Source organism: Nelumbo lutea, chromosome 6, assembly GCF_056320005.1.
Source record: "Nelumbo lutea isolate HS-2025 chromosome 6, American lotus-T2T, whole genome shotgun sequence".
NCBI classification, from domain to species: domain Eukaryota; kingdom Viridiplantae; phylum Streptophyta; class Magnoliopsida; order Proteales; family Nelumbonaceae; genus Nelumbo; species Nelumbo lutea.
Window position 1 is genome coordinate 17,057,114 of NC_142689.1, and position 10,522 is coordinate 17,067,635.

Below are 10,522 nucleotides of genomic sequence, written 5' to 3' on the forward strand. Positions count from 1 at the left end.
TTAAGAAAACCAATTAATTTCCCATCCATAAGAAAGAAAGTTATAAAGGATATGCTCTGCAACAAAGATGAATCTGCCAAAATTTAGGGGACTTTAAAATACAAGTTTGCTTGAAATACAAAGCCCAAGAAATGGTAAAGCCAAAAGCTCACTTCTAAAAGGTAAAAACATGCATACTTGACTACAAGAAGCCCTACAAGTTGAGAAATTCCTCCATGGAGTCCATCACAAAGTTCAAGCTTACAAGACCATCCAACCATGGAAAGAAATAATTCCTTCAAAATTAATCACTCTGTTGCTTGCATTTTCTTACTCTTCTTAACCTTAATTTTCATTTTACCTATCCCGGACTTTCCAAGCTTATTTTTCTCCTTCTTCTTCTTCTTCTTCTCCACAGAAATGTCGCAGGTTGGTTCATCAACTACTTTTTCTCCAAGTTCTAAAGAAAAGTCGTCCTTTTTCATTTTAGCTGGTTTCTTCTGCTGTTTCTTGCCACTTATTTCATTCAAAACCTCTTGTTTGTTCAATGTGTCTCCCTTCTTTACCTTTTCGAATTTACTTGGTTGCTTCTCGCCATTTAACTCATTGAGAACCCCTTCCTTCTTGATCTCTCCCTTCTTCCTCTTTTTACCAGTCAATTCAGCTGTTTCCGACTTGCTATCTTCATTGGCTTCCTCATCATTATCCATGTACCTAACCTCATGAATCCTCCCCTTCTTCGAAACCTTCTTCTTCTCCAACTTCTTCTCCTTCTTTTCCACATTACCTTTCTCCACAGATTCTACCCCTGAGCCAAGTTCCTCCTTACTCGCCTCCTCTTTCTTCTTAATCCCCTCGATTTTCATCCCCATTTGGGGCACAGTCTGATATAACGGCAAAGCCAGAGACTCCAACAGTTTCAAATGAAATGAACGAACATTCACCCACTTCTTCGGGACAATCTCTCCAACTCCATTAATGGCAGCAACTACATTTTCGACAATCCCATCGCGGCCCATAGAAATCCGAGCGACCTTCAAAACACAACAGGTACCGGTCCTCAAGTACAGAAGTGCCGACCCAGATGCGAACTCAATCTGCTCCTTCCAGTTCTTGTGGGTCAAATCGACGGGTACCGGAATCTTCTTCCTCTTAAAGAATTGCTTCCCCAAGAGCCTGGGAAGCAGGGGAATGATCCGCTTATCTGCGAAGAAAATGTCGAACGAGTTGCAGAGCTGGCGCTTCTTCTCAAAGTTACGGTAGTCGGATCTGAGCTGGGACAGCCTGAGAACAAGATTGACGGGGATGTTATCGGCTTCAACCTTTTTAGTAGCAGCGTCGAAGGTGAGACGGGATTTGGGGCGGTCGTCAATGATGAGGCAAATTTCCTCTTCGGAGGTGTCATGGAGAGGGTGGGGAAGTGAGATCTTGTAAGGATTGGTGCGGCCTTGTTCTGGGATCTTCTTGAGGGTTAGGATGAGATAAACGAAATCGTCCTCCTCGAACAGTGGCGCGTTTTGCTGCTTTTTCTTGGCATTAATCCATTTCAGCAGAGCGTCTACAGCTTTTCCAACAGTTTCCGAGCTAATCCTAGACGACGGAGCAGAAGGGTTGTTTGAAGTCATGGAAGGTCAGCGAAGAAGATATCGATGGCTCTCAGCAAGAAACGAGGACAGAGTTGGAGGTTTTGCTTACTCTGGTGGTCTTGGCTGGTCTAAAACCCTAACAAGTTGGATGTTTTTGCTGGGGGTTAATTACAGAAATAAATAGGGAAAAGACTAAACCTCCCTCGAATTTTCACATAAATACGGAAACCTCCCCTCTACTAAAACCTTTCCTGTTAGTTAATATCATTGTAAAAAAAAACACCCTTCAATTAGTAATTTGTTAAGATTTACACGCCTGTTATATTAAAATTTTTCAAAAAAATCCATTTTTGCCCTTTTTATGTTGAAGCAAGAAAAAATATCAAAACAATATGATATCCTTATTTTTCTAATATTTCCGATGGATGTTGAAACCGTTGAAAGATTAGATGATGCAAACAAGACTCAATCCCTTGCAAAATTGGAATTTAGGTGTTTTACAAATGCATCTTTAAACATGTAAAGATCAACTTGGACAATCTAAGATTATAACATTTCATATGAACATAACAAAACAAATATTAGATTGTTAATGTCAAACCTATCATCTATCAACAAATTGTGAAAATCAATTGGAAGAGAACATTTGACAAAATGGGTTCAACGGTTTAAATCTAAATTGGGTTTGAGTTTCCATGAGCATTAATTACAAATCTTTTATATTCTCAAGGAAGTGGCAGAGCCAAACTTTCCTGCAACCGCTAGATCTGAAATATGAAAAAAAATTAGAAAAAATCTCTAAAAACTTTCCAAGATCAATAAACTTGTCCTAAAGTATTGAAAAAATTGCAATAGATCCCAATATACCTAAAACCAAGGTTCAAAAAATCAACACGTATTGGCTGATATGTATCGTATTGGGAGCACTCCGATACGCCTCTATAAAGGATGTATCAGAGCTCTGACTAGTTCAGGGGATGGAGGAGCCTTAAATCGCCCCTTGAACCGGTTTTGAAAAATAAAATAAAATAAAAGTAAAGAAAGAACCAATACACCCCTACGTGGATAGAGTTGCCCGGTTCCAATTATCATAGCTTGAAATAGGATAGAAATTTGAAGTAGAAAGGGGAACTTTCTTTTTACTATTTTCAAACGATTCCCGTGTTTTGAAAATTTAATGATTTAATAAGGAAAAAAATAGACTTATTAATGATTTGGTTGGATATAACTAAGGCAATGGAGTTATTAGTCAATTTTAAAAAGTGAGGGAATGTTTCATTATTTAAGAGAATTTTGAAGGGAGGTTTAAGTCTTTTACCCAAATAAATATATGCCCTTAAGTTTACTAAAGTGGCGTTTGATAATACTTTTCAAACCTCTGAAGTCTAAAAATGTTGCTTTTCAGATGCCAAAAGTGTTTGGAAGTGTATCTGAAAATTATTTTTAAATCTGAAATAATAAGACACAGGTCAGGCATCGAGTGCGTTCAAATGCATTTCAAACCTAGTGAAAAGTCCAAAATACCCTTTATTAAAGACATGCTTGTATTTCTCCCACCCCTCATTCATTTTCTCCACTTGACGTAGTGACGAACTAGCATCGACGAGTGATTCCTCTCTCTCTCTCCCCCTTCTTCTTCTTCTTCTTCTTCTTCTTCTTTTTCTTCTTCTTCTTCTTCTATGGTCCCATGGCTTCCATCCTTTGTTTTTTCATTTTCGATCACCATTGCAACTCTCAATAGCGAAGACAAAGTGGGATCGTGGGCAAGCAAAACCGGAATCATCGCATTCAACTTTAATAGTAGTAGTTTGAGGGAGTACTGACGACTATTGAGAACCCCTCTTCATTGTTGTTGTAGTTATATTGTTCATTGTATTCATCTTTCTTCTTCATTGGACAGATTGTATTTGTATTAATTATTTTAATTTTTATTAATTATTAAATATTTTAATAGTTTTAAGATATTATTTTTCTAATTATTAAATATTTTTTCATTGATTCATGGAATTTATTACTATTTTCCAATTAGTCTAATTTAGAGGTAAAATAGTAAAATCAATGAATTTCAGATGGTGAGCGTTTGATCCAACACAAACAACCTTCTTTATTTAGAGCCTCAAAAAAGTCGAAAAGCAACAGTGTCTCTTTTAAGAATTTGAATACATTTAATATCTTTTTAACTTTTCAGATTTTAGATTTCATATTTGCCTAAATTAAACCTTTCAATTGTTAAGGATGATGGAAATATTAAAAGGATAAAAAGGCCCTTGGTTATTGTTTAAATTTTCAAAATTTTATATATTTGTACCAAACCAAAAAGTGAACTTCTTTTGGCTAACGAGATAGAGAAATGAGACTGAAGTATTGAGGAACCTATCTTGGAGATGATTGAAGCATAATTGAAAATTGAGCATCGCATAGCAATAGCATTAGCTGGAACAGAAAATAGAAGTCAAGAAAATCGAAAGTCGAGCAAACCCAATAAAACCGAGTCAAAGGTGGAGCTAGAACCGCTAAGCTCCATGTCTGATACTACTTTGAAGAGTAAGAACGAGTCAATGACGGAGCTAGTATCGCTAAGCCATTTGTGTTTCTCAGTTCTCACTCACCTAGTCAAGCCGAATTGGTGAACAACATTACAACAACATCACCATTCAGCAACCGTTTTCTTTGTCTTCCTTCTTTAGGTTGGACGATGCAACTTTTCGATGCTTCCTCTACAGTGCAGGAATTTAAGGGTGGGCAATTTGGTAAAAAAAAATATCCTTTTATTATGCTCATTGTTTTTACAGTTTGTTTATAAGCTCAATTTGAAAAGAGTACAAAAGTAAATATGTACAATACAAATACATACAAAATATAAGGATTTGCACTCTACATATTTGTATTTATATTCCTTCCAATCTGAGCCAAATGTATTTCATTTTATCAATATATCAAACATGCTAATTTTTGGGGGGAAATTATAGTCAAAGTCGGTTGTACATTTAAATTTATGTTGCAGGTTGGTCCAGAAACCAACAAAACTTTAATAGTCAACCATACATTTCAAGTTATAAAAAAACCCCGCCATGTCATCGAAGGCTTATGTAGTTGTTGCTAACATGGAACTCTTAATCCATGTTTGACACAGCTTTATACCAAAATCAAAACATCTATCTCTCAATCTCTTGCTTCCTCTATCTCTCCTACTCCCTCTGCCTCTTGATCTCCCACTCTCGTTGTCTCTCTCACTCCTCTGTCTCTCAATCTTCCACTCTCTTTACCTCCCATACTCCCTTTGCCTCTCGATCTCCTACTCCCTTTGTCTCTCTCACTCTCTTTGGTCTACAACCAAATCTCTCTCTCTCTCTCTCTCTCTCTCTCTCTCTCTCTCTCTCTCTCTCCCTATATATATATATATGTCTATCTATCTATATGTCTATAGATCTCTCATTCTCCCTCAGTCTTTCTCCTGCTTCCTCCCTCATTTTTTTTTCATAGAACACTTGTACGGTATTATTCAAACCGTATAAGTTATAAGTTAGTCAAGGGACCAACAACTTTTACAATCAAGTTATAAATTTCTATCAAGTTGGTGTAACTTTAATAGCCAAGTTTATTGTGAAGTTTTATCAAATTATGCTAAGGGAATTATAACCATACCAAGTTGGTCTTATGTTCTTTAATACGATCTACTAATACCATATAAGTGTGCAAGAAACTTAAAAAAAAAAGAACAAAAGAGGGAGCGGGAAAGAAACTGAGAGAACGATAGAGATTAAGGGAGAATGAGAGATCGATTGAGATAGAGAAAATGAGGGAGAAGTGGGGAGGGAGAGAGAGAGAGAGAGAGAGAGAGAGAGAGAGAGAGAGATCGACCAAGAGAGAAAATGAGGGAGAAAGAGAAATTAAATGAAAAATAGAATGAGAGATTGAGGGAGAACGGTTAATTGACAAAGATGGAGAGAATGAGAAAGATTGACTAAGAGAATGTAAAACCTATTTTCTCGAATCACACAATCATTGAGCAAGGAGAGACAACTGTGAGAGTGAAAGAGTGGGAGGGAGATCAAAGACCGAGGGAGTGGGAGAGTAAGTAAAAACCCTTTTTTATTTCCAAATAACCCATGTTGTATCCAACAAGGATTAAGAGTCTCATGTTGGCAACAGCCACATAATCCTCCAATGACATGGCGGGAGTTTTTATAACTTGAAATGTACAGTCATCTTGTCAGAGTTTTGTGAACCAACCTACAATGTCATTTTAAATGTTGAGTTGGGTATGACTATTTTTGTAAAAAGCCATTTATTATATTTGTAGTTCGGCACTAATAAAAAGAGAGAATAGGAAAAGGAAGAGAGAAGAAGAAAGAGAAGTTCTATTATGTTGTATGGCTAGCGACGCCTAAGTTAATATTTATATTTAGGGCAAGAGCTTATAACAAATAACAAAGAAAAAACCAAAAATATCCCTACTAGTGTATGACACACATTACAACACTCTCTCTTAACTTGGAGCGTATATGTAAATCATGTCCAACTTGTCACACAATTCATTATGTCGCAAATAGTGGAGACCCTTTGTAAAGACATCAACTAATTGTTCATTGGAATTGATGTAAGGGGAACAAACTTCCCCCTTTCAATTTTTCCTTTACGAAATGCTTGTCAACTTCAATATTATTGGTCCTGTCATGAAGAACTAGGTGATGCAATATTAACGGTTGCCTTGTTGTCACAATAGAGAGACATTGTATTATCAATAGGGAAACCCAACTCTCCAATCCAATTTTTGACACATAGCACTTCAGCAACTCCATGTGCCATGGCCCTATACTTGACCTCAACACTAGATTTGGCCACTACAGTTCGGTTGCTGCTTCTCAAAGTGACCAAATTTCCACCAACAAAGGTACAATATCCACTAGTTGATTTCCTATCATCAACTACTCCAGGCCAATCTGCATCTGTATAGACTTTCACTTTCATATGACCATGTTTCTTGAATAGCAACTCCATTCTTGGATATTTCTATAGATGTTTGAGTACTCTATCAGCTACCTCTAAATGAGAGGATGTTGGTGCATGCATAAACTGACTAAGGACACCAATAACATAAGCTATATCTGGCCAAGTCATTGATAGGTAGAGAAATCTTCCTATCAACATTTGAAACTTCTTAACATCTGTCATTGGTTCTTCAGTACAATCACCAAGCCGATGGTTTTTCTCAATATGGAATCTACAGGATTTACTCTCAACTTTCCTGTGTCTTGGAATAGATTTAGGACATACTTTCTTTGAGAAATGAATATGCCCCTTTTTGAGCGGACAACCTCAATACCAAGGAAATAACTTAGTTGTCCCAAATCCTTCACCTCAAACTCAATAACAATGGGGATTTGTATTGATTGAATCAAATTTGTTGAAGAACCAAGTGAAATATGTTGAACCAAGCCCTTGGGGATTGTTTCAAACCATATAAAGATTTTTTTAGTTTGCAAACTTTCCCTTTACACCATTGTGCTATAAACCTAAGAGGCTGAATCATATAAAATTCTTCTAGATCCCCATTCAAGAACGTATTTGCAAACTTTCCCTTTACACCATTGTGCTATAAACCTAAGAGGCTGAATCATATAAAATTCTTCTAGATCCCCATTCAAGAACGTATTTGCAAACTTTCCCTTTACACCATTGTGCTATAAACCTAAGAGGCTGAATCATATAAAATTCTTCTAGATCCCCATTCAAGAACGTATTTTTTATGTCCAGATGGTGGAGTTCCCAATCAAAATTAACAGCCAAAGATAGTATAATCCAAATAGTTTTCATTTTAACAATTGAAACAAATGTTTCTACATAATCAAACCCATACACCAATGTATACCATTTTGCAACTAACATGGCCTTATACTTCTCAATCGATCCAGTTGCTCTGTGCTTTACTGTGAATACCCACTTGCACCCCACTGGCTCCTTGCCTTCAGGAAGATTCACCAACTCATAGGTGTTGTTTTTGTATAGAGCATCAATTTCTTCCTTCATTGCATATGTTCATTCAAGTATAAATAATGCTTTTGCAACGCTTTTGGGAATGGAAACACAATCAATGGCAGTAAAAAATATATGAAATGAGGGTGTGATGTTTTCATAAGACAATGACTGAGCAATAGGATGCTTAGTAGTGCATGATCTAACTCCTTTCCTATGAGCAATTGGGACATCAAGATCATTAGTAGAATCATCAATAGCAATAGGTTCATTAATGTCAAGGGGAACAAGAGTAACTAGATTTTCCTTCAAGGAGTCAAATGGTTCTAGATGTATAGAGGGGAGAGGAAATTGAGGAATTTGCCTCTCCTCCTTCACACTATTCTTCCCCTAAGCAGAGGCTTGGAAGAAGGATTCTGATTCAAAAAATGACACATCTATTGATACAAAGTACTTATATGTGACAGGAGTGAAACATTTGTAGCCTTTCTAGGAAGATGGATAACCAAAAAAAAAAACACATGGAATTGACTTGGTGTCCAATTTACCTCGATTTGGAGATAAATCATAAACAAAGCACTAACAACCAAACACATGTAGATGAATAGAAAATAAAAGGGAATTGAGGGAAAAGAAGCTAATGTAGGGCCTTGTACTACGAGAGGCGTGATAGCATACAATTGATAACATTAGTTACAGCCATCACAACATCAATCCAAATTCATTTTGGAACATTCATGTGAAGCATCATACTACATGCAACTTCAAGAAATTATCGATTCTTCCTTTTGACAATACCATTCTATTATAGTGTTCTGACACATGAGCTTTTATGAAAATATCCATGAGAGGAAAAAAACTCGGCTAAGTCATGATAAAAATATTCCTTCGAATTATCTAATTAGAAAAATTTGGATTTCAACATGAAATTGAGTAAAAACCAGGCAGTTAAAATCTTGCACAATCTAAGGTACTACTTCTATGGAATGCATAGGACATATCCATGTGTATCTCAAATAATCATCAATAAAGCTAATAAAATACTTGTGCCCACCCTCAGTAGGTATGTTTACAGGGCCTCAAACATCAGAAATGACAACATGGAAAGGCAAAGCAGATCTTTTATTATTTGATGGAAAAATTGTTTTGTAATGCTTATTCAACTGACATGTTTAACAATGTAAATGAGTGATAGACACAGACTTGATCAATTAAGGGAACATAACTTTCAAAAACTCAAAGGACAAATGACTAAGGCGATTATTCCACAAGCACAGTTGACTTTTTGTAGACTAACTCATAAGACTTATAGGAGTCGATGCTACAGGACTAGCTTTATTCTCCAATATGTAGAGGCTATTAACCACATCTCCTTTACCAATCATCCTCCCCGAGGCTAAATCTTAGAAAACACAAGAATGAGAAAAAAATATTACACAATAGTTTAAGGATTGAGTAATACAACTTATGGATAACAAATTAATAGGAAGTTTGGGAACATGAAGGGCATGGGGTAAAACAAGGCCATTAGGAAGGGATACATATCCCTGACTAGCAATAGTTGATAGAGACCCATCAACAAGTCTCACTTTATCACTCCCAGAGAGAAGAGTGTAGGTCTAAAATAAAATTGACTTACCAGTCATATGGTTTGATGCCCCTGAGTTAATGATCCAAGGTGACTCGGGAGTAGAGGTACACACATGAAATGTAAAAGCACATTTACCTGATGTAGAAGCAAATAAAGTAGAAGGGATAGGAACCGACCTATCCATATGTCCGAGAGTCCTACAATACAATGCCAAATAATTTCTGAAGGAGTTAATGATGTCTTCTTTGGGATCAGAACCACTAGGATGCTCTTGGAAAAATCCAATAGTTAGATTATTTGGTTGATAATCTTGCGCAACTAGATTTATAGAATTAAATTTCTTCTGAGGCTTATTTGAAGTATCTTGATTCTTGGTTTCCGGCTTGGGCTTCCCCACTAATTTCCAATAGGTCTCTTGAGTGTGTCTAGGCTTTTGGCAGTGAGTGCACTATAGTTTGTCCTTGTCCTCATTTTTCCTTGATTCTCCCTTTTTCATTCCAATGTTAACCCCTCTTGCAGCCAGGGCAATAGATTGCTCCCCCTCAGAAACATTCATTAGATTCTTTTTGCTATCTTCAGATAGAACTAAGGCATATACTTCCTAAACTGAAGGAAGTTCCCTGCTTCCTAAAATCTATACCCGAAGAGGTTCACAAATAGGATTCAGCCCATGCAAGAAAGCAAACACTCGTTGTCGAGAGACAAGTTTTTGTATGCTTTTGCATCCTCATCATTCTTCCACTCAATAGTTTGATAATAGTCCAACTCCTTCCAGACAGATGTAAGGGTTGAATAATATGTGGAAAGACTATGGTCTCCTTACTTACAAGTAGATGATTCTGCTTGAAACTAATAAATCTTGGCAAGATTCCTTTGTTCATAATAGATTGCCTTGGCTTGTTCCCAAATTTCACAAGCTGTGTCAGCCCATATGAAAAAATTTATTTACATGAGGTAGCATGCAACCTAACAGCCACGACATAACCATATTGTTTTCTTGATCCTGCTGATCATGGTCAATAGTACCAGACTTTGGTTCTTTAATTTTTCCACTTATGTAATGAATTTTTCCCCTAGCTGTGATAAAAAATTTGATGCCTTTGGACCATTCCAGATAATTTAGGCCATAAAAGGGGGTAATAGACATAGAGAAATTCATGTTGTCCATTCCCCCATTTAGTTTCCTTGATGGGAAGTAATACCAAAGGTTGTTGCATCCTCAGTAGTCATTTTCCCCAACAAACTTTACTATTGAATTTTCAGAAAATGACTCATATAGAAATTTTGTACTTCTGTAGTTTAAGAAGGCTCCAAAAAATAGGTTAAGCCAGACTTTAGGTTAGGCTCCAAAAATAGTTTAAGAAGGCTCCAAAACGGTGGCCTCCTTACT

General features: G+C 36.6%; 1 protein-coding gene across 1 annotated transcript; it reads right to left on the reverse strand.

The window, feature by feature from the left end:
• On the reverse strand, positions 1-1,754 carry LOC148847633 (uncharacterized). Its single transcript, XM_088952389.1, has one exon. The coding sequence runs from the start codon at positions 1,602-1,604 to the stop codon at positions 288-290; it is 1,317 nt and encodes a 438-aa protein (XP_088808515.1). The 5' UTR covers positions 1,605-1,754; the 3' UTR covers positions 1-287.
• Between the last annotated feature and the right edge of the window lie 8,768 nt (positions 1,755-10,522).